General features: G+C 48.3%; 1 protein-coding gene across 1 annotated transcript; it reads right to left on the reverse strand.

The window, feature by feature from the left end:
• Positions 1-23,911, reverse strand: MERTK (MER proto-oncogene, tyrosine kinase). The gene is made up of 18 exons (XM_026086114.1): positions 23,779-23,911; positions 23,161-23,261; positions 22,721-22,894; positions 19,583-19,669; positions 18,395-18,510; positions 14,495-14,678; positions 13,787-13,938; positions 9,749-9,905; positions 9,100-9,220; positions 7,557-7,642; positions 7,083-7,178; positions 6,647-6,727; positions 5,718-5,810; positions 5,451-5,569; positions 3,695-3,804; positions 3,187-3,346; positions 2,651-2,787; positions 1-556 (listed from the first exon to the last, which is right to left on the reverse strand). The coding sequence occupies exons 1-18, from the start codon at positions 23,793-23,795 to the stop codon at positions 64-66; spliced, it is 2,484 nt and encodes an 827-aa protein (XP_025941899.1). The 5' UTR covers positions 23,796-23,911; the 3' UTR covers positions 1-63.

A 23,911-nucleotide genomic window follows, 5' to 3' on the forward strand; every position in this document is an offset into this window, starting at 1 on the left:
CTTTCTCACTAGAAACTTTCTCACTAGGCTGATTTCCATCCCCCTTTTCACAGGCCTCCTGTTTCACAGCAGCACTTCAGCATCCTCCACGTAGCTGTCGGCRTGCGGCAGCACCTGCGCGAGCGAGCTGCCCACAGGCAAAGTGCTTGCCTCGGACCATGCCGGGCCTGCGGGGGCTGCTGCATCAGGCAGCAGCGGTATGTAAGCCTCCTCCACGGGGCTGCTGAGCTGCTCCTCGCTGGTGCCCTTGAGGATATACCTTGCCCCCCATCGTTCATCATTGTGGATGTCCACGGCCACCAGCGCTGTCTCCACCTGGGAGCAGCAGGGCTCGGCAATGTCTGCAGGGTCCAAATCAGAGTCTGCTTGGGGGAACCCCGAGTCCTGGGTGGAGTCTGGGCTCTCCTCCAGCAGGCTCGTGTTGATGTAGATGACATCCCTGGATCCCCCTGTGGCAGGCAGGCTTTCCAGCAGCTTCTCCAGATGAACCTTCAGCTGTGAGAACGTCGGTCGGTCGGTGGGGTCAGCTCTCCAGCATGCAGACATTATTCCGTACCTGGAAAGTGGAAGAGGAAGCTGGTATCACAGAGAATATTACCAGGCGCTAGGCTATGGGATGTACGTGTGCTAGTTTCTCTTCTTCTCGCAGACAGCTAAAAACTGGTAAAGCCCTGAGCTACTATGCCTTAAAACAAAGCAAAACCAACTCCTCCTCTTAGGCTGTTCTGTCACCATAAACATGCAGCTGCCCAATTACGGGACTATCGGTCCAAGCAGCTCTGATTAGCTGCTGAAGTTCCTTATAGTGCCTGACACTTACTGACTGGCCAGGAGACACAGCAAGCTGCAGCCCTGCAGGAGCTGTTCACTAGGAAGATCCCATGAGCTTCTGCTCCTGGGAAACTGAGTCACTCTCTTACTCTTTCTTCAGGTGCCTGCTCTCGCTTGGGATGTCAGGGCAAACTGGAAATTCACAGCACTCCTTTGAAAGCATTTAACTGCTGGACGCGCACCATCTCATCTGCCATCCAGCAGACTGGATCCAATAAAGGTCTGTTTGCTGCTTACTTCAAGGAAAGGCCTTTCAAACACCCCAAGCTCCAGGGCTTGAGTAACAGCTCTGAGTATAATTGCTTGCCAGTAGTCCCCCTGGGAAAGTGAAACTTTCCATGTGGTTCACGCAGCAAACGTGCTACAGCTGTGCATAGGGAGAGGAGGAGAGCTGCAGGACACAGCTGCAAACCTCTCCCCATGGGCTGTGCTGGCACTCACCATGTGCCGTGCCYGCCTTGGAGATCTGCCCTGTGCTCTTAGGTCAGGTGGGTGGCTATGAAGGAGGAAGGACCTCAAACCTGCAACAAGTGCACTCTTTCGTATGGGACTGCATAGGCTTTTGGCTACTGTCTTGGATAGGGACCTTTGAAGCATCATTGTGCAACTCCTATTGGCTTTGCTTATTTAACAGTTTTCTATTTGCAACTCTTGGCCATGGCGGGGTTTAAGCATTTTCAGCTATAATGGCACTTGAGAATAACTCAGGGACTAAAGGCAGCTCATCCAACTTTAAACGAGAGCCCTCTCTGAGCTGCTCAGAAACACAGATGTTTTGAGGTTTCTAATGTGGTCATTTCCCTTCTCCAGATTCACTGATTTTAAGAACAGAAGGACCCAGTGCAACTTGCAGGGTGAGAACAGCATCACCAGCCAAGACCTTTTGGTCAAAATATATACTATCTTTGGAAAAAAGAAAAAAAAAGTCTGATCCCTTCACCACAAATGGCAAACTGCTCCTATCTTCACAGCCTAGGACCAAGCTAGGTGATCTCTGGCACTTCCCACCACCCCATGTCACCATGCCGCAAATAGCCCAGCTCAACAGCCTTCTGTACAAACCTTGTAAACACCTTGCTTTCTTTGGGGATTTTCACTGGGATTTCTGTGTAACAGTTTGCTTGGAATTAAAAAGATGCTTTTTTTATCCCTGAGTTATATTCTGCTCTGCTCTGGGATCTGGCTCTTATTAGGCCATTTGAAACTCAAGGGATTATGAAAATTTTTAAAGGTTTTGAATTTTTTCTTTCTGTGATATTTTCATTTAAAATTTGACCCAAACTGTTATTCTGGTCAGCTTTCTTCTGAGCACAAACCTGTGTGTTCCTGTTAGCTCTCTGCCTGTCAACACCACAAAGCAGAGAAGGTTAAGTCCTTGCCATTTTAAAAATTCATTCTTTAACAACTTTTGTTTTGGGAACTGTCAGAGAACTCAAGAGACAACCCTTCTAGGGTGAAATGGAAGGTAACTCCCCCTCTGGTACAGACTTTTCTTATTCCACATAGAGAGAGAGGTTAGCAACAGCTATGAATATGGTCATAAAGAAACACTCTTTAATTCCACCATCAGGCACAGCTTTGAGGGCTTTTCAGCCAAATATGGTGCTAAGCCACAAATCCACAACGTGAGTTAGTTGTTGTGTCCTTACAAAAAAGGATATTAAGAACCGAGAACCGCAAAGGGAAGAGCATGATGAGTAACACCCCAGAAAAACAATCTCAGCCTAGGATAAGCAATACACAGGTTAATTCCACAACTAGGCAGCGAGCAAACAGGCTGCACTGCAGTCTAGAGGCAGGAGTAGAGAGAAATACTCACAGTTCATCTAAGCAGTCCTCAGGTTTTTTGAGTCGGTGCCCGTGGAAGAGGTACTCATAGATCTCATGGTTCTGCACTCCTGGATACGGCGTCATCCCTCGCGTTGCTATCTCCCACATGGTAATGCCAAATGCCCACTGCAAGAACAAAGGGAAAGCATGTTGAAAGGACATTTCCAGGAGGAATGAATGAGTCTTTTCATCGGGAAAGGTCATTTCCTAATGTCCACTGGGCTTCTGCACAATGCTAATAGTTGTATCTCCAACCCTGCCTTCCCCAAATTTGGAAATAAGCAGTGGCACAGAATAGCCCAGCAGCCCACTCAATAAACCTATTCCAGGATATTGTGCAGGCAACGAAAGGTCAGTGCGTGTTGTTATTGATACCCTCCTGTTCCTCCGGCTTTTGCATTTATAGGGTACACAAACAACCATAATGAACTGCTGCAAACGTGAACAACTCAACCCAGAGACCCTCAGGATCAGTCCTCCAACTATCAGCCCCTGCTTTTTGTATGACCAACCGTGTTTACCTACCACGTCACTCTTGGTGGTGTAGACGCGGTCGGCCAGAGACTCTATTGCAATCCACTTCACTGGCATTTTAGCTATTCGGCCCTGACGATAGTAATCGCCACTGTAAATCTTCTTAGACAAACCGAAGTCTGCCACGCACACTGTCATGTCATCCCGTAACCTGTCAGGCAGAAATAGCGTTAGAAAGCCCTGGAGAGGCAAAGTCTGCAAACAAAAAGACTGATGCGCATGTCTCCAACAGGTGAGCCCTTGGAACACATTGTATGTGACCATCTCTCCCTCTCACTGCTTTCTACAGCTTAAAAAATGACAACAAAAAAGAAAAAGTTTGACAAACCAAATTCTGAATTAGAAACCTCAGATTGAGTTATTTTTCCATGTCTCTCAAGACCAAGGGAGATTTTATTTAAGGAAACCCCAGCTGAATGTTCATTCCAAGTGGTATAAAACCACAGGGTCTCCACTGTTGTTCATCCATCCATGATGAAACGGAGGAAAACAAACTCACATGCAGTTTCGAGCTGCCAAATCCCTGTGGAGAAAATGCCGACTGCTCAGATACTCCATCCCCAGGGCGATATCAACCATGAACTTCAGCAACGTCTGCAGCGGCACAAACTGGGAAGGGAGGATGCCAGTTAGAACATGCAAGTCCTTTGGGAAGGACACAATAGGGCAGGTGACCATCTTAAAAGAATATCTCTGTTCAACTCGAGCACTCAGCAGGGTAACCAGGGCCTCAGAGGGCTGAGACTGGAGCAGGCACAATGTGCATCGTCCTTCCTTAAAAGAAAGGGACATTCGTCCTTTCCACAGAAAGACTGACAGTGCACAGGCCATGCTGACTGCTGCAGAACTGCAAGGCACAAGTGTGTTCAGCTTTCCCCAGGCCCTAACAGATGTTGTCTTAGCTGAAACAGTTCCTTGTTCAGGGCTACTGGCTGAACTCCTACTGGTTTAGCTATTCTCGGAGAATACAAGGAGCCCACAACGGCAGCCACTGGGGACTCTGTCAGCCCTGTTGGGCTAACAGCCTCAGACCACAGGATTTACTGAATCACAAACCTGCAGGAGCTGCACGTGCTGGGACAGTTGTTTCAGAAATAACACCAAGCACTGTCTGCCAGGCTATCCTGCCAGCCAGAACCTGGCAAACCACACATTGCTGTGGTCTGTTGTAACAGTGTATACCCACCACACCTCTGTTTCCTCCTTTCAGATTTTTTGGATGTAGCCTGCAACTAGACATTTTTCCTCCTTGCCTTTCCCTCTAGCTGCCTTAATATCACATATTTTTGGAAAAAGCTCTACAGAAAAGGACCCCAGGGTCCTGATGTAGAGCAAGTTGACCATGATTCAGCAGTGCACCTTTGTATCAATAAAGTCCAACCTTGTAATAGGTTGCATTAGCAAGAGTGCAGCCAGCAGGTTGAGGGAAGCAATTCTTCCTCTTTATTTGGCCTTGGTAAGGTCAGATCTGGATACTGGTTTGGGGCTCCTCAGTATAAGAAAAACATCAACATGTTGAAGCGAGTCCAGAGGAGACCACCAGGATGGGGCCTGGAGAACATGGTATACAAAGAGAGGCTGAGATAGCTGGGCTTGTTCAGCCTGGAGAAGGGAAGGCAAAGGAAGGATCTAACTGCTGTCTCCAGCTACCTGATGAGGAGTTAAAGAGAAGACAGAGCTAAACACCTTCTTAGAGGTGCACAGTGGAAGAATGAAGGCCAACTGACACAAGGTGGAACAAGAGAAATTTTGTTTAGGTATTAGGAAAAAATATTTATCCCTGAAGGTGGTCAAACATTGGAACAGGAGCCCAGAGAGGCTGTGGGGTCTCCATCCTTGGAGATATTCAAAACTTGACTAGACTAGACAAGCCCTCAGCAACCTGATCTACCTTTGAAATTGGCCTTTTCTGAGCAAGAGGTTGGTCCAGAAAACTCCAGATGTCCCCTCCAAGCCAAATTTTTCTACGATTATGTGGTTGTGGGTACCAAGTCCTCCCTGTATCTGAAAGGCTTCAGTTTCTCAGCTGAAGCAGATAACAGAAATAGTTCAGCCCTGGTCAACTCTGGAACAAGAATCCCACAGGCTTTTGTGGGAGCTGGATTCCACCATCGTCATCTGACAAAGGCAGGAAACAGGACTACAACCAAGTCCTCTACGTTCTCAGAAAACAAAGGCAGGTTTTGCCTATTGTCCCAAAAAGAAGCACAGTCCCACCTCACTCCTCCCAGATGCAGGGAGCTCTGCTGCATTACCTGAGGGGCCATCTCCAGCCGTGAGCGAAGCAGGAAGCTGTGCAGATCACCATATTTCATGAATGGGAGAATCACCATGGGTTTGGGGACCTGCTGAGAGCTCAGCTCGATGCACACACCTGGAAAACACAATTTTCAGAGCTCTGTGGGCAAAGGGATCACCCTCCTCCCACAGATACATGAGACCTGAGCACTCCCCAGTCTGGCTCCCTAGCCCAAAACCAGGAAGCCCATCTCAGCTAGAAGGTAGGGAGCAATAGTCTGTACCTAGGAGCTTGATGACATTGGGATGGTCAAAATCCTTCATGCACGCTGCTTCACTGAGGAACTCTTCTATCTCTCTTTGGGAAAAGTTATCCACTGGAAAGCACAGGAAAGGAGGAGGTTTAAAACACAGAGTTTTAACAACCTAAATCACTGCTGCCACTGCCCTTTGCTCCAGCACATCTCCCATATAGGGCTAGAGGGAAGGGACCACCAGGATGACAGAGACAGACTGGGGCAGACCTCACTCCAGAGGTTTGCATCAGCATCGGGTTTATTCAACATGTAGAAGCAGGGAGCAGCCCTGTCCCATTCATGCAGTAGCACCAGGCCAGGTCTACAGAAGCTGTGATGTGAGGAAAAGGTTAGCTTTGATTAGGGACCCCAAAAAGCCCGGAGTCTCTCATCTAGCAGGAGATGAGTCCTGTCACCTCTTGATGCTTCAGGACAACCTTGGCCAAAAGACATGAGCGTCCTTTCCCAGCAAGGCTTTGGTGGGAAACAAGCAAAGACCTCAGCCTTGACCACCATCTGGAGAAGGGCATGTGACAACCCACACACCTCTCCCCACATGCCCACTGTGCTTTCTCCTCTGCTGCTCAGCATCTACTCAGCATCTCCTCAAAACACCTGCCCTGGTTCAGTCTCTCTCTGACTGGCATCGGGAACTGTGACAGGGAGGATGCAGAGAGAGAGACAGCAACATTTGCCCAGTGATCCCACTGAACCATGAGGGCCCAGAGGTTTGAAGCTCACAGGGAAGGAAAGGAAGAATGGTGGATGCTGTGGGAGTTTAGAGCAAGGATCTCTCACATGGTTTTGATTGACCCCATTAAGTGCTACATGGTCTAGGGCAAAGGAGCATCAGACAGGGAGCTCTGGCACCCACTGGAACAAACAATATTAAGCGTTACAAGGCCAGGGTGACTTACGCTTCATGGTCTTCACAGCCACCTTCTGCACGGTGCCTTCGGGCTGGCTGAGACGTCCCTCCATCACTGACCCAAACTCCCCTGCAGCATGGGAAAGAAGCAAACATTTTACCCACACCCCAAAGCACCACCTTTTGGGCCATCACTATATCCTCAAAGATCTGACAGGCTGTAAGACAGAGACCTCATCCCCCAAAGGCTACCTGGGGAGGTTTGTCCTTCATCAGTGGCAGAACAAGGACACAAACCCAGGGGTCCTAATTCTCAGCCTAGCACTTGGTCATCTTGACCCACCACCTCCTCCACATCCCCTGGGTCTGGAGTTGGAGAATGATGTAGGGAAGAGTACATGGAAGCAACAGTTACACTCCATACCACATCAGCTCAGCCTCAYGTCCATCCCCAGCCCTCCAGCCCCGGCAGCACCATCACTCACCTTCTCCCAGGATCTTCCCCAGGCTGAGGGCATTTCTGTCAATGACAACATCCTGCAGCTTCTGCTGGAGCTCGTTGCTGACCCCCAGGCTGCTCACTGTAAGAGAAGGGATCAGGAGCTCAGCTCACCTCCAACACAGACTGCAGCCATGGGATAACCATTTACAATGAGCCTGTGACTAAACACACCAGGGTGCTGCATGGTACGAATGGGGGAAGATAGTCAAGGGCCAGGACTTTACAGTTTTGCTACAGCCAAGCTTCTGCTGATGCCCATGGGCTGTCCAGCCAGAGATGGAGCATAAAAGTTTCATGGCTGACTGGGCAAGAAAGCCCAGCTTGACAGACACATGAGAAGCTGGAGGAATCAGGCCTGTACCTCAATACACACATTTACTGCTGGCTTGTTCTGTTGACTCTGCTGAGATATCCTCTGTCACCTCCTCGGCAGTGGAGAGGAACAAAAAATACTTACGTGTAAGTTCAACAGCTCTGCGGCAGTAGGACTTCTTAGCCGTGTAGTTCACTGCCAGCTCTGAATCATTCCTGCTGAAAGCATTCCTGGCGGGACAGAAGCAGAACGTGCTGGGCCACATAGAGCTTTTACACATCTATTCAAGAAAGACAGTGCTGCAGCTGCAGGGGTGGGTGACTGCGCTGTTACCAATGAAATCAACAGTAAAGAAGGAAATACACATTTGCCCTAATCTCTTTCATTTCCCTCTTACTGGATCAGTGCCATCGCTTACAATGTTTGATCAAAACAGCCACTTGATAAACACGGCTAATCTATAAAGGAGTTAGTCACAGAAGTATTTTGGAGAGGAAATGGGATACTCATTTCCTAATCACACAGCAGTCTGCACTGGTAGGAATATGGTTCCCAGACCAATCACTTCCTAAAGCAATCTGTTTGCTTGTGTGATACACAACTCCAGCGTTTCAAGGCTCTGTGTTAGCACATGGGGCCATCATGATTTTAGCCAAAAAGAAACCAAAGGGAGCTCTACACCACAACCCTGAAACAGCTGTGTGTATGCTGCTGGAAGATGCTGTGCAACCACTCTGATGTGAGACCATGCAGAGGTCCAGCTCTGGAGAAGAAAAACACACTGGCTTTTCAAGACATTCCAGGAAACTAGCATTGCAAGGAAGGAGAGATTTCCATAATGTTACACCAGTTAGAAAAGGGATCCTGACATACAACCAGTTTCCAAGCTGGTTTCGGGGATGATGTCTTGGGAGATCAAAGTAGGTGCTATTCCTTATCCAGCTCAATATACTCCCTTACTGAAATGATGCTCTTACAAAGGAATTAATTAAATTTCCATTTGGCATTGGACATCAAAATGATACTGATTATAAGAAAAGCTATGAGCACCACAATTATTTCCCACAAACAATAGCACAGGGCAGATGAATGCCACTTAGAAAGTCACAAGGGTGAGGAAGTAATGTTGGCTTACTATAGTAGAAAACAGTCCTTTATCCACATTATTAAAAACACTACTAAGTGCAGTCCAGCGGGCAGTCTCTCTGCCTGGAGGAGGCTGAGAACTGGGACAAGTGTGCCACTAGACGGACTGAGGATCGTCACACTCAGGCATCGGACCAGGAAAGGTTTGGTGTTTGACGAGGCAGGAGGGGTGTCTTGAGGCCATAGGGCGCAGGATATTATACATCTCTGCTCTCTCATCACTGTGTCAAAATGTCAAGAGCACCCCTCCTATACCAAGTTGCACAAGTCTACTTCCCTTTACAAGCAGAAATAGTGAGTGAAAGGTGAACTGCTGGGCTAAGGAAGGAAGGGAAGTACCATGCAGCAAAACCATACTCATTCCCTCACCACCGGCATACACAATGCTGTCTGCAGGAATGACACTGGTCCTGGAGGCAGAAACCTTCTCCCTACGTGCAGTGTCAGATGCAAGCAAAATGCCCCTGTCTGGCCTTTCCGCTAGCGCTTGTGACCTGCTCAGCTTAGCACACAACCACAGACTGTTTTCCCTTTGGCTTACCCGTACTTCGTTTCCATGCATCTTTTCTGGATGACCACAGACAAGCAGAGGATCAGTCCAACGGAAACTGTCCCACAGATAAAGCCCAGGGCTATGATAAAGGAGTCTGCATTCCTGGAGGCTGCAGTCGAAGAGGGGGCTGAGGTTATTAACCCTGAGAAAACATCCCATAACAGAGACGGGGAGAGATAGTCAGTCTGCAGCGCCCTGGGAATGGGGGAGGACTTCTCAGCGACTGACACCAAACCCAATAAGACTCAGAGGGTTGTATGGGAGATGAGGGCACAAGGAAAACAGCCTGTGAACAGCATGCATCARTAAGTGGGTTTATCTTAGCAAGGCTGAGTGGCACGGGGAGAGCAAGTCTCTTCTGGCTGTACTTTTCTTCTGGCTATCAAAGCATGCTTAAGATCCCATATTCTTAGTGCTGTATCCGGATAGCTTGCCCCAAAGCAAAAATATCCAAATGGGGACACGGGGATGCTGTAAGGCATTGGCAGAGCAAGACAGCAGTGGGGGATTCTGATCAGACAGGCATAGCCAAACCAGTGGGCAAACAGAAGGCAAGCTGTGTGCCTTCATACCTCACTAGCTGGATCCATCCCTCCACCTCTAATTACGTTGCACATGCAAGAGACAGGCATCTCACCACTACTGCCAGGGATGAAGATTTCCACTGGGTTGCTGAAAGGCCCCACTCCCCCCTTGGTAACAGCGGCCACACGCACGGAGCATGTGGCATTTGTGGTCTCCACGGGCAGGATGGCCATGCTGCTGTTCTGCTGGGCTTCAGAGGAGACATTCTGCTGGAAAAGGGAAGAGAAGAAAAGTCTGTATTGAGGGAGAGAGCAGCCGACCAGCCAACGCCACAACAGGAGTGAAACCCCGAGATTTATTGAGAATTGTCCCCTTACTAAGGTTTTGCATGACTTTGCTTTTAAAAGCCCAGAGGAAATACAGCAGCAAGCTATTTACGGAGAATAATAGCCTTCGAGAACCGGATGGGACTTGGAAAGGAGCTGAGCAGTGTTTCCCATTTAACCCCCCCAGCTGCTATTGCTCTTTGCTTGTCACGGCAGTGGGACAGACAGCCTCAGCCAGAAAAGAGGCAAGAAGGCAACCCTTGAGAAGTAGTCTTGCAGGGAAGGAGGAAAGGTTTTGAGGCTTGAAATGCCTCTCTTTTCCTAACCCCTCCCTTCTACAGGGTGTCAGCTCCATTCCCTGAAAATACATATCTCCTATAAACACTTGGATGGCAACCTTCATTTCTATAGCAAGAATAAAGGCATCTTTCCTGCCTGACGCTGTGAACCAGATTTATGGAAGCTGGCACAAAAGACGCCACGACGCTGTAGCTCTGTCCCTCTGCGGACCGCACGCTGCATCTTATATAACATGGGGGATTTGACGCACGGGGAGAGCCAGCCCCGTCCGGAGACAGCGTGTGCTCTGTGCTTCTGCTGGCAGAGCGCCATCCTCTGCAGTGCTGGTGTTTTGCCTGGTACGGTAGGGGAGTGCAAAAGGAAAGCACCAGCAAAACACAGCCAGAATTGGTAACGCGCATGCTGGCCCACAGCCTTCGTTGTCACAACTAGTAAATGCGTTCGGCTTGGTCAGCTGAGACTTATAAGCTTGCAAGCCTCGAAAGCAGCAGAGCTCGGACGCTCGCTGGCAGCAGAAATCCGTCTCCTCCACTCCTCTCTGCAGGGTACCTCTGTTGGCGTTCAGACCCAGCACTCCTGGTCTGATCATTAAAGTGCCACAGAAAGTAGGTCTTGGGGCAGATATTTTCTGACTGTGGTTTTGTGTCAAGCTAATAATATTTTCAGTTTTAGAGTGCATCTCCCTGCTTGGTAACATTGTAGATGTCGGTGTGTTCTGTGGCACAGAATTTTTTCCTTGGTAAAAATACAAGTCATTCTTTTCCCTGCAAATTCCCTGTTATTTCCTGATCTTCTTGTGAGTCAGCCAAACAGCTGAGAAAGTGCCTGCCTCTGCTCCATGCTGACTCCCAGCTGCAAAGCAACTGCTCTGTGACGTGCAAAACATCTGGCAGGCTGGTGCGGACAGCAGAGCTTGGATGTCCTGGGGCCAAGCAAAAACAGCAATGGAGGAGAACCGGTGGACAAGGAGGAGGAAATAAGTGCTCAGAGGGAACTGATTTCTGTTTACAGACAAATAAAAGAGCCACAGAAATGGATGTGAAACACGCACAAGCACCAGGCACGGCTCCATACACACTAGTGGAAGATGTTGTCCTGAGAAAACTGCCTGTGTTGATACATGCGCTGCTGGCTCAGCTTCTGCCCTTGTTTTCCCTTCCTTTCCCAATAGCTTTGCGTTCATGGTATCCTTAGGTGGAAATGCATATGAGATCATTTCCCCACTGCCACCATAAAAATGCACTGGGATCCTTTAGTATCTCACATAGCTCTGCTGTGTCATTTGAGGACAGAGCTATAGAGATATCAAACAGACCACAGAGAGCACATGCTAGGAGGGCAATGTTTGCAACGCAGCCAGTGGGGTGAGTGAAAAGGGATCGCAGATGAGACTCTCTCCCCATCCAGGCTGCCTCCTTAGGCCATCTGAAGACTCCCCTGGTGAGGGCATGGGCCAGAGGGTGTAAGACTTCCAGCCCCAGCAAAGTGCAGGTGGTAGGAGAGATGACCCATGCCCCATGGGTCACTTGCTGCCGGTATCGCGCAGTCTATCGAGACGTTGGACAACAAGCTTTYGCATGGGATACACAGCCAGCCTGCAGACAGCTGGTACCTTGCAAAAAATCACTGTCCCTGTGTTTATGTTCACTGTCACTCAGCARTGACAGCAATTCTGGCAGCACAAAATTGCCAGCTCTAAAGATTTTTATGAGTCTTGTAATAGTTGAGGAATTTCTTCAAGTCCCAACTTCTGGTGCCTTGGGTCATACAATAATTGCTGGTTTAATAATAAAATAAACCAATTTTCCAAAGTTCTTAAATCCTTTTTTGAGTGGTTGCAGAGAAAAACAGGCCTGCAGGTGGCCCTGCTGACACAGAAATCAAGAATCTCATAATGTTTATTGTGTTGGGATTTGTAAACTGATTATTTTTTTGGAAGGAGTCTGAGAAGGGTAGGTATTATTTGCTGTACTTGTGCCGTCTGGTGCCATAGCACAGGAAGGACAAAAAAAGTAGGGAATATCAGGCATTTCATATTTAGCCTGTTCAGGGACAAAGCTCAGAGACTTTCTTTTTGAGAGAAAAGAACTTCATTTGACCGAAGGCACTTTGCTCTTGAGCTTCAGTCTGTCTGTCAATCTGCTCCAGCAGAAAGATCATAGGCAGCCTAGCAGGATGCTTTTGAGCATCCAACACCACAGTAAGGTTAGCCAACTCACAGGTGCTCTGGAGGGAGGTTACAGCACAGGCATAAAACCATTCCCGTGTTTCTTAATCCTCTGATGGTCTTCATAAAAAGAAGTGTTGGTCCCCGCCCTTGGCTGTCTGCATCCTGACATCACTACATGCATTTTTGCCATTCCATAAAACCCATAAGCTGATGAAATAAATCAGCAATGAACACAACTGCAACYTCTTGTCTGCAAAGAGCCAAGACCCTCCAGAAGAAATCTCCCTTTCACCCCTACCTCCTATCTGAATCTACTCCTCACCAGAGGTTTCTTTTGAGCCTCCTGAAAGCCAGCGTTAATGAGAACAGCTATTTGACCTGGGCTCTAAGTTGAAACTTCATTGTATAAACACTTGACTTTAAAAAAAGCAAAAAGATATAGTCTCCCAGCACTCAAAGGGCAAGTCTTGTTTTTTACTTATTGCTTGGGAGACAACAAATGCGTCAGCGTTTTTTTTTTTCATGATAGTCACAAGACCATAATATTGTTTCCTTGACTTCATCATGCTAGATCTATACATGCTCTTTTTTAGAAGCATAAAAGGAGAACAGAAAATGCAGCGTCTTACAAAAAAAAGAGTGTGAGTCACTCCTTCCACACAGAATATAGGCCTTCAGTGCCTCTCTGTGCTTTCAGCTTGGGACAGAGGACGCCCAAACCACAGTGCAGAGGCAATGACTGGATACATCTGCATGATAGTGGTGAGTGTCCTGAGGTCTCCGTTCCAAGGGCTCTCCAACCACATGCAGAGCCTGGCCAGGAAGCTGCATCTCCCATCTCCCGTGCTGTTTTGCCCAATACCTACGACGATCCAGGACTCCATCGAGAGGACTCCCATGTGAGTGGGGAATGACTCAAATTCCATTGAACAAATTCTCCCAAATGCCTTATGATTAATTCCATTGATAAAAATGCCAAGGGATGCTACCAAACCCAGACTGCCACTCCAAAGACAATACCAAATGTTTTCAACACAAGGAAGAGCAACTCACTTCTATTTTAGAGAAAGCAGGTTGTGATCAGCAGCAAGGAGCCATGGTGGACAAACACCTTGTCTGCTTTAAGCAGAACTCCTTCTTCCTAACATCAATTATATGAGCTACACACACCATAAACATATGTCAGAGAGACCACTTGTATCAAAGAGGTTGAGATGAGAGCACAAGACAACAGACAAATGGGCTCAGAAAGAACATAGGGAAGCACCAAGATCAAACTGGTCTTCACTGCTTGATCCCTGCTGGGATTTTTGCTATGCTTTAGTTACTCTTCCCCATTCCCCCAGTGACTTACCAATCCCTTGGAGTCCTGGCAYCCGTACCAGATGTGATAGCCCTGCAGTTCCCCATGTATCTTCCCCAGGGGTGGTTTCACCCATCGGATCTCCAGGGAGGAGCTGGATTCATTGAATGACACTGTGACGTTCAGTGGTGGGGTGGTTGGAGCTGCAGGAATCAAAGAGAAAGAAGGTGAAGGGAGTCAGGCAGATGTGTCCAGCCCTCATGGACATCATAGGCTGACTACAAATGACTCTTGCAGATCAAGACCTGCTGTCTAATGAATGCTCATTCCCAGTCAGTCCCCCTGCTCCCACATCCCTGCAATTCCCAGCAGCTGTGYCTCCCCCTCTCAGCAGCCTGGCTGTTGTATTCAGCGTGCTGCTCCCTCTCTGCAGGGCTTCTAATGGCACAATCAAGGAACAGGGTCAAGAAAGCAAGAAAGTCTTGAAGTCAAGAAAGACTTGCTAGAGGGCTTCTGTTGCCATTAAGAAAAGCTATAGCTCAACCASAAAGCACACGGTATTTCCTACAGCCTTTAATACTTCCAGCAGGTGACCACTTGTGTGTAAATTTCTTTTCTCCAATCAATAGAGTAAAGATGTCCCATCTTGTAAGCACCYGTGACTCCAGACTAGCATCTCATCCAGGCAGCCCTGCACAAAACACAGCTGCATGACTTAGGCAGAGAAGCCCTTTTCAATATTAGCTACTCATTTCCTACCTCCTTCAGTGGTACTGGCTGTTATCCAGGGGCTAAACGCCGACCAGTCAACTTCGTTTTTGCAGGAAACACTAATGTTATAGTCCGTCATGGGCCACAGGTGCTGGACGTGATACACATGGGGAGGCACCGAGGTGTTGAAGAGCAGAAGTGAGACATTGCTCCGTGGAACAGCTTCCCTGACCTTAATTGAAAAAAAAGCAGTCCACAAACAGGGATTAGTCAGCAACAACCTGCAGGGTGAGAGGCACAGCAGGAATTTCACATCTGTAAACAGGATCCAGAGCTCTGCCTCTCTTGCTCTTTCATCAAAACAACACCAGGGCCTTGTTCATGGATGCTGTCTCATCTCTACTGAGTGCAAAGCCAACAGCAGGCCATTCATGGAGCCTAGGGCTAGGTCTCAAACACACAGAGAAGAAACAGTTGCAGCAGGGACAAGACAGAGGTGTGTAAAATTGTGACTGCTGTGGAAAGGGGAGTGATGAATTGCCATTTCTTGTGACATAAGAAACAAAAGGAGTGCCCAATAAAATTACCAGGTAGCAAGTTTCAAACAAACAAAACCAAGTCCTTTTTCATACAACACATYGTTATACTACAGAATTTATTGTCAACAGATTTTGCAGAAGCCAAGAGTATAAACTGACTCAAAGGAGAGTTAGACAAATTCAAGGAGGACTGGGCCAAGGCTATTAAAGATAAAGGTCTAGATGCGACCCGTGACTCCTGAAAGTCCTAAAGGCACTCTCCCCACTGTCCCTCTCTCACTGTATTAGCACCGACTTCCCTCTCAAGAAACCTTCTAGAAGAACTAATCACAGACTCATTAAACTCCATCATTACGTAACAGCATGGATGAATTCAATGTATAAAAAACAAATCATGCTTTTTACACAAAGAGAACCTCCTCACTCCAAGTAGCAGGGCTGAAGAGCTTCCCTGAAATGCTGGGCTGTAAGTGCCCATGTAACAGCACGCACTGCCCATGCAGCTCTCCAGAAAGTGCCCCAGGGTGTGTTGGGACTTGCCGTCAGGTGCATCAGCAAAGTTTTGGGAACAAAACAAATACYGTGAGAGCAACCTGGGCCGGGGTGGTGGCAGAAAAGCGAAAAGAGCAAAAATGAGGGACACCAGTGYGAGCAAGGCAATGAACTCGGAAGACAACCCAAGCTGGGATGAAATGTCCTTGAAGAGACAGGCTTTCTTCCAGCTCTGGGCAGGTTTTGTCTCATCTCACCTATGTTTTAGCATGAATCACAAGGGCAAAGTCACACAGYCCTCCCAAAAGCCTCAGCACATGTTTTGGGGATGGCAGGAAGCCTGTCTTTGTGCTTGAGGAATGAGAATACCCACTGGGCAGCCTGGGCCATACAAGACAATCTCATCACTGACATCGTCAGTATTTTTCAGCAAAAATGAAAGAGAATTGCCTTCAGCCTCATAAAGCAGATAGAAACAAGGCTCAGAAGGTCACAAAGCCATGGCTAAATACTTTGATGCGAGGACCAGCAATCAGAAGAACATGCAAACAGCTTCTGAAAGCACCATTGAGACTGGCCGTTTTTCTGAGCCAGATGAGTTATTTCTATCCTAAACTTGTCTTTCCASAAACAGTCTATTAGGCCAATGTATTTAAAAAAAAAAAAAAAAGAGGCTTTTTACAAACTTAAACAGMTGAAACTTGCTAGGTGTGATAACAACAGCTTTCATTTTAATCACCCATATGTTCAGAAATGAGTTACTCGGTGGGTGGGCCACATTACCCAAACGAGGTGGTTATCAAAGGGGACAGGAGCAAAAAGGCTTAGTCACAGCTATGTTTTTGCCAGAAATACGTCTCGTTTTCCAATTTGAAAGGCTACTTCCTAATGACAGACCATGAACGTTAAGTCATAGGAAATTCTTTGGCCCTCCACCCCACTTCCTGAGCTCTAGTAGGAACGTAGCAGTGGATACTGCACTAATATTAGCACTGGTACCTTTCCTCTCTGTAAGTCCTTTCACTTTTACCTGGCTTCACACATTATATCCCTCCTGAGGAGAGGGAGGAGATGTCACACAGAAATGGGGGAGATTGCTGAGAGGAAATGGGAGGAAACATAGTTTGTCTTGCTGGTTCTTTTCACTATGTAGTCCTTTGCTCATCAGTAGGTGCTAACAGAGCTCTGACTCATGGGAGGKTATCAGAGGGTAAATAGGGGGGTATTGGACCAGGCTTGAACCCTGATGTCAGTTGTCACCACTGTTACCCAGACCCCAAAGCTTGTTCTCTTCCAACCAACAAAATTTCACACAACAATTTTAAAGCAGATAACTGTTTCTGCCCTGAAAGAGATGCAACTTTTGAAATAAGTACCTAAGATGGATTGCTCTGACATTAAGGTTAATTAATACAGAGGGTTTGTAAATGCTGAAACTTTAGTTAAGTCACAATAGGCTGAATTCATATCATGTAGAATTCCTCCTGGAACTGGAGTACAAATTAACCAATTATAAAAAACACATCCACAAGAGAGCAAGCAATGGGCTTGAACTATGAAAACCCAGCAACACCAAAGAGAGGGAGCAGGTGGAAACTACTTGCAGGACAGTATGCATACAGATGGCATTCACTGACATGTCCAGGAGACAGACCCCTCAGCTCCTCCTAAGTGCTTGCAATGTATCAGGAGTGGAGAGCTGAGATGAGCCTCCATCTCCAAACCCCACCAGGAAGGCCACTTGGTTGGGAAGTGTTTAGTCAGTAGGGTAAAAGTAAGGACAAGCACGTGCTAGTAGAAACTCAAGACTTGTAAAGTCTCCCAAAGAGCTTCTTGGACCAGATCTGGGCATTTCTCCAGGAGRAGACATGACAACCTGACTGTCTCACCCAAAGGGAGAGATTTAAAACCCCATCTAAGAAGTTCCCTTTTCTCTCCTTGATTGTCTATTCTGYAGATGTCTAAAATAGGATAGGATGAACTTTTGCTCTAATGACTCACAGTTTGAGGACCAGGACTYGTATTCTGATCCCTCTGCCCACTCAAACAGCCAGCTGGGCAGTGCCACCCAGCACAGCCCGGTCTATGGCTCTGTTCCTCCTGTCCTGGCCTTGCAATGACCAGGCAGATGAGCAGCACCTCCGCACTGCAGAGGAAACTGGCCTCACCATTGCAATCCACCACCTCCATTGAATTTCTTTTCCTTGTGTCAAAGCCTCTCTGCCAGTGTGTCACACAGCTCTGCCCATGTGACTATGCCAACAGACTCTGTGGGGAAGTTGCAAGCCAGTGGAAATCATTGCTGCCCTTGAACCGGATGGCACAGCTGGCTAAAAGCGCAAAAGTTTGTGGCTTCTTCCTGCACACTTTACAGGCACAAGCCCATGTAGGCTCTTCCCAACAGGGGGCTCTGCTGTTCCCATTGCCCCTTGTTTCTGCCCCACTTAATCACATTGCTCCTGGGACAAAATCCTGCTTCACAACTCCCTTTGTTGGCTTCTCTGTGGGACCCTTTCTTCAGACTCTCTGCCCTTGCAGCAGGCATAGCATAGCTGCTATTTGTGAGCAGACAACACCAGGCCCACAGTTGGTCTTCAGCAGCTCCTTCAAAGCCTCCTGCCCACCTCAACAGTGCTCCAACTGCCCCAGGTCCCAGCCTCTAGGGACTCTGCTCACTGCTGAACTTGGGCCACTTAACTTACGTGACCACAAATCTGCTGGCTACCCAGATGGCAGGGTCCAGGCAGGACAGTTCTTCTTTCAAAACCACTGGGAAAGTCCGACTCAATTTGCCCAAACCAATGGCCTGGTAAAATCCATGTGGTTCATGCCAAAGACTGTGCAGGAACACTGATTTCTACCTGCCCCTGAACATCCATGTACAAGTGGGTTGTAGGGACAGGGGCCACGTGCTTACCTGGACACTGCAGCTGTTTAAAGCAGAGAATGCATCAAAGCCTGGCACCCAGGATATTGCAATGCTGTGGGCCGTTCTGTTCAGGACATGCACGCTAGTGGGCGCAGATGGTTTTCCTGTAGAGAAAAAAAGAGTCCACTCTGCTCTGATACTGCCTAAACACAGCTAGTGCAAAGTGCATCCCATGGGCAGGCATCTGGCTGCCATGCCACAAGGGAAGCATGCCAGTTTTGTCCAGAAGCAGCAAGACACTGAACTCATGGGCCCACATGCTCTTAATTCTCCAAATTTCCGGGCTGCAGAAACCCCAGGCTCCAAGATGGGGATGGAGCTGAATCTCGTCCTTATGCCTTGAGCTGGAGGTCTGTGGGATGCTCAGCCAACCTCAGGGAGGTAGTGGGGCTGCATTAGTAGGGGCACATGGTGCTGGGGGTCTCTGGGCAGGCATCGGAGGACATGTGGCCACAGAAAGGCCTGTACAAAAGCACCACAACCCGGATGCCTGGTACAAGCCCATGTAAGCTTATGCGAAAAACATGGCATGTCTGGCTTCCCACAGGCAGCTCCTGGAGCTGTCAGACTGCAAATGAAACACATGTATTGCCCTGGCTATAGCTGCAATATCAGCATACCATGGGTATTTCAGACCAACGGGCAGGCAGAAAGAGCCATTTTCAGATCTATTTCAACCGTATTATGTATTTGTGAGCTGAAAACAGCACTCTGGGTTGCTTAGAGCCAATGACATATTTTGGGGAACACCTTCCTTACACTGCCAGAGTTGTTCCCATCAGGAATGTTGAGAATTTCCATCATTTCCTATGGAAAATTATGAGCACAGCCCTGGCTGTGAAGGAAGGAAAAGAGTGATACAGCCCTTCCGAAACCTACTCTGAGTTTGACAGTTCTGCTTTCAAATGTGCTTTTTGGTGCTTCCTCCCATGGCTGCAACACTGGGGCTATGCTTGTTCCAGATGACAGAACTGCATTGGGTGACCATGCTCTTACGTGCTTCCTGTTTGATTTTTAAATGTAGGTTTCGAACAGGGAAAAATAAATATGGAAATCCTAAAAATACGCCTGTCTGCTAGCGTAAGAATGATTACTAGGAAGGGTGGAGACCAGAACAGCTCCTGCTTGGATACATCTGTACTGGACAGGTAAGGCTATTGACACATTCCCGCTTACCTTTCACATTGACCTGCCCAGGGTTCGATGCAGTCAGCCCTTTACTGTTGTGAGCCTCACAGCTGAACAACGCTGTTTCATTAAGACCTGCAGTGGGAAAAACAAGGACCTGCTCGCTGTACTGTACAAAACACCTAAATCACATCAACCCTCCAACTGCTGAGGAAACCTGAAAACCCTTGCAGCTTCCTTTGTTTTACTGCTTTCTTCTTTTCCAGTAACACAAAAGACCTCTCTTTTTGCACTAACCACTTCCTTCATCCCTTCTGCAGCATGGTGGCCGAGGGTGACCCCCAATGATCCAACTCACCCACCTTCCGCACCACGAGCATGTGAGCATGGTCGGTGTGAGATCTGGCAGAACGGACAGGACTGTGTGTTTTTACAGACCCCTTGCACAACCTCCTGAGTAAGCACTTGTTTCGTATTCAAAAAGGGAAAGGCAGAAAGCAGAAGAGTCCACCACCATGGCTTGAACCAGATGACAATACTTTTTGAAGATTGCTCAAATCTCCCTGCTGATAAGACTGCTTTTCAGGGTCACTGGAAATACCCGAGTACAGACTCCTGCTCATTATCCCTAGAGTGTTAGCAGGGCCTGTGCGAGATGACCCCAACAAGCCACAGTGCTCAGGATTTCAGTCTCATGCAAAGGGCTCTTCTGCGAGTGCAGAGCTGTCCTTCCAGGGCACACCTGGAGGGGTACCTGGGAGCATTCCCCCACCGCCTTCCCCAAGAGAAGTTCAAATTGTGCACAACGTTCACAGACGTTTTAATTCAGCTCAGCAACCCTCAAAGATCTGCATTAAAGTGCACAAAACCAGCCACCTGCCTCTGCAGCTCATTTAGCCAGACATACAGCCGTTGTCTGGGAGGTTGGCTGCAAAGAGGGAGGGTATGACTGTCACTGGATGGAAAGGGGGAAGGGAGATGATATACCAGCCTGTTCCACTATATCAGCACATCCCATTGCTGTTTGGGTAATGTCCAGGTCTTGGTTTTACAGTCTTTTCCTCTCCAGTGGAATGAAAACAGTCCCCTGTAGTTGTAGAACTAGAATTAACCCATTCATTGTGGACTAACTCAAGCCCAGAGAGAAATCAAGGATATTCAGACACCTGCTCTAGTAGCACCAGGAAACAATCCTGTAGCAAGAGCCTGTTATTAGGGGGATTAAAAACAACCTTATCTGGGTTGATTTTAGTGAAATGCCTTCCTGTTACTGCAACATGAAGGACTTGCTGTAGTGCCCGGGACATGCCAAGCCTTTACTCAAAAAAGTAGCAGTCCCTCTGAGTTCAACAGGACTCCTGGACCAGGAGGGAGACAGTTCAAATGACCTGACCTAACATTTGCCAACCGGATGCAAGAAAATCCAAGTGGAATGAGTCACTTCTTCCGGCTTTCACTGCCTTTTAAAGTCTATCTTTGGAAGCCAAGACAAGTTAGTTATAATCTAGCTGCTAATTAGCTAACGGCCTCCTTCTGAGAGCAAATCAAGAAATCCTCCCTCTTTTCTGCATCTGCAGCAAAATCACACTAGGTTTTACGTTGCAATGGAGGACTTTTTTCCCTGTGCTCCACCAGGCTGGCATGGAGACATGATGCAGGGGCACACCCCAGGCCTCCCAGAGACAAAAGAGCAGATAACCAGTAAAATAACCCATAACAGCTGCAAGGTACTGGGTGGCTCGGCCACAGGCTACAAGAAAAATCTGCTTGTTGCATAGGACAGAGTTTGCATGCCCTTGTTTTCCTGTGGAAGAAAATTTCTGCAGCCAGAGGCAGCTGCGTGGGGGTTGCTGCCCCCAGATCACCCCTGACAGAGCAGTCCCCAGGGCTGCCGAATAAGCAGCACAGATGGCTGCCGGGCAGAGCCATGCTCTCAGTGGTAAGGATGGAGAGTGGCAAGAGCTGGGACATGGCCCCAGTGCTAAGCAGTTTAGCAACAGAGAGGTAGCTCAGGGAGACTGGCACAACTGGTCAATCAATGGTGCAAGGGAGACGGATTGAGCAGTTGCAGGCTGGGGCTTAATTTTGCAAACTGGTACCTCCGCAAACTCAGCTGGACTGCTGAGCCCTGCTGTTTACAATTGACATTCATATTTTGTGCCAAACCTCCTGGGAAACTTATCTATGCTGAGCTGTTTTTATCTTCCTGACAGGAGGAATCTAGGATGAAATTCCCAATACACACTGCCATGTTCTACCCATAACAGTAGGGGTACAGGAGAGGAGGTTTTTTTATTATTATTAGACTAGCTGCTGTGCCTGGAAAACATGGATGACTCTCTGGGCTAAGGGTCCTTCACTAAAACAAGATGAGTTAGAATAGCGTAACTGAGGTTGGAAGAGATCTCTGAAGGTCACTAGTCCAAACCCCCACTCAATGCAGAGACATCTTTGAAGTTAGATCCAACTTCTAAGTTAGGTCTTGTTTCTTGTGGTCCAACCAAGTTGTGTATATCTCCAAGGATGGCAAGCCCGCAGTCTCTCTGGGTCCCTGTTCCAGGTGGGGAAAAGCCTTCACTAGGTGGAAGCGACCACAGCTGGGACAGGGAATGAGCTCCCACAAGAAACTGGACTTTTGTGTCCTTTGTATACCCCCGATGCATTTCTTTTGCTGCCAGAACTTCCGGGAGCACATGCTATGTGAACTGCAGGACTCTAAACTAAATTCAGGACAACGGTGTCTAGGTCCTCAAAGAGATGCCCAAATACCAAGCTATTGTGCAGCAAAGGTGTCCAGCACCTACACAAAAGCTCTGTGAGTTCATTTAATGTGCTTTTTATCCTGTGCCTCCTTGACACCACATTGCCCACTTTGGCTGACAAGTCTTGCAGCTGCCCCCCTGCAATAGGTCTGCTATGGGCCACCACAGTCCTGCAACATTGACTCAGTCCTTGGTGACACAAGATTACAGCCTTCCAGTCAAGCATCAGCAATGGATGGTGCCAAACAAAAATAAAACAGATTGCAACAACCTTTTGATGGTGCATGGGAACACATCACCTGCCTAACAGGGAGCTGCAAGGCCAAGGGGACAGGCTGTGAGACTGCTCAAGACATTCCTGCCCTTCCCTTCCTGAAGGCCATGCAGAGGCCTCCCCAGCATGCAAAGATGCTGCCAGGCTTACCTGGTACAGTCAGGACTGACGGGGAGATGTGAGGCTTCGCATTGACTTGGATATTGTTCCGAAACCAGTAGATCTCCACAGGCTCTGGCGGACCCACGGCTTGACATGTGAGGTTGAAAGGGCTGTTCTTGGTGACATTCAGCTTCTCAGGCTGACGAATGAAGTGTGGGAGCCCTGTTCGACACAAGCAGAGAAGCAAGAGATTCAGGGATCACAGCATCATGCACATGGGCAATGCCTGTAACAACAGCCCCCAAAGTGTCCTGGCTGGGGCTGTCCCCACTCTGGCAATAAGCCCCTTGCCATCCAAGACTCTCCATTGCGGGTGGATAGCTAGCAGCTGTCAGCTCCAAGGTCACAGCCCCTGGGGCTGCCCCTCAGACAGATCTCAGCAGATCTCACACCTCCAACATTTTTGGCCTTGCTCTCTTCCAACGCACCTTCTAGCTGCACGAAGATTGGATCTGATGCAATCTCCATGTCAGAGATGTTGAGTTTGCAGACGTAGGAGCCGTTATCTGAGCGCTGGGCAGCACGGATGCTACAAGAGAGAACAGAGACCATATAAGGGCTTTTACAGGGAGACTTGTCCTGAAAACAGCTTCCACAGAAGGACATAGCAACACTGTCAAGCTGGAGGTGGGTTTGAATCAGTACCAGCTACCCCACAACACACATCTAACAAAAGCTGGGTTTCCAAAACTAGGCTTCGAGGACTAGGGAGGGCCGGAATGAAGATCATCTTTGTTCCTGGTTGCTCTGCTGGCACAGCCTTTAATTGCAAATGGGCAGGATGGGCAGACCTCAGTCAATGAGGTACAGCAGTCTGCTTTCCTCCACTGTTCATTGAGGACAGCGCCTAAGAAGAGTTAAGCTCCGGATATTCAGTGACAGCAAACTTCAGTCCTCCCCCACCCCAAACCAGTTTCCCGCAATCCCAGTCCCAACCTCCTGCTCTTGCTACCTATCTGCCCTCCAGCCTCTCCCCATGAGCCAGCACTCAGGGGTCCAGAGGACCCCCTCCTCCCCGTCTGCACAAGAAGGACTGCACTGGTTACCTGAAGGTGGAGGTCATTGCTACCTCCTCCTCATCGGAGATCTCGAAGTGGCTGGTGGCGATGCGGTCCAGCACGTGCAGTTCACTCCCATCCTTCCACAAGGAAATGCTAGGGGTGTCTGGCCTGACCAGCG

Source organism: Apteryx rowi, unplaced genomic scaffold, assembly GCF_003343035.1.
Source record: "Apteryx rowi isolate R43461 unplaced genomic scaffold, aptRow1 scaffold_681, whole genome shotgun sequence".
Classification (NCBI taxonomy): domain Eukaryota; kingdom Metazoa; phylum Chordata; class Aves; order Apterygiformes; family Apterygidae; genus Apteryx; species Apteryx rowi.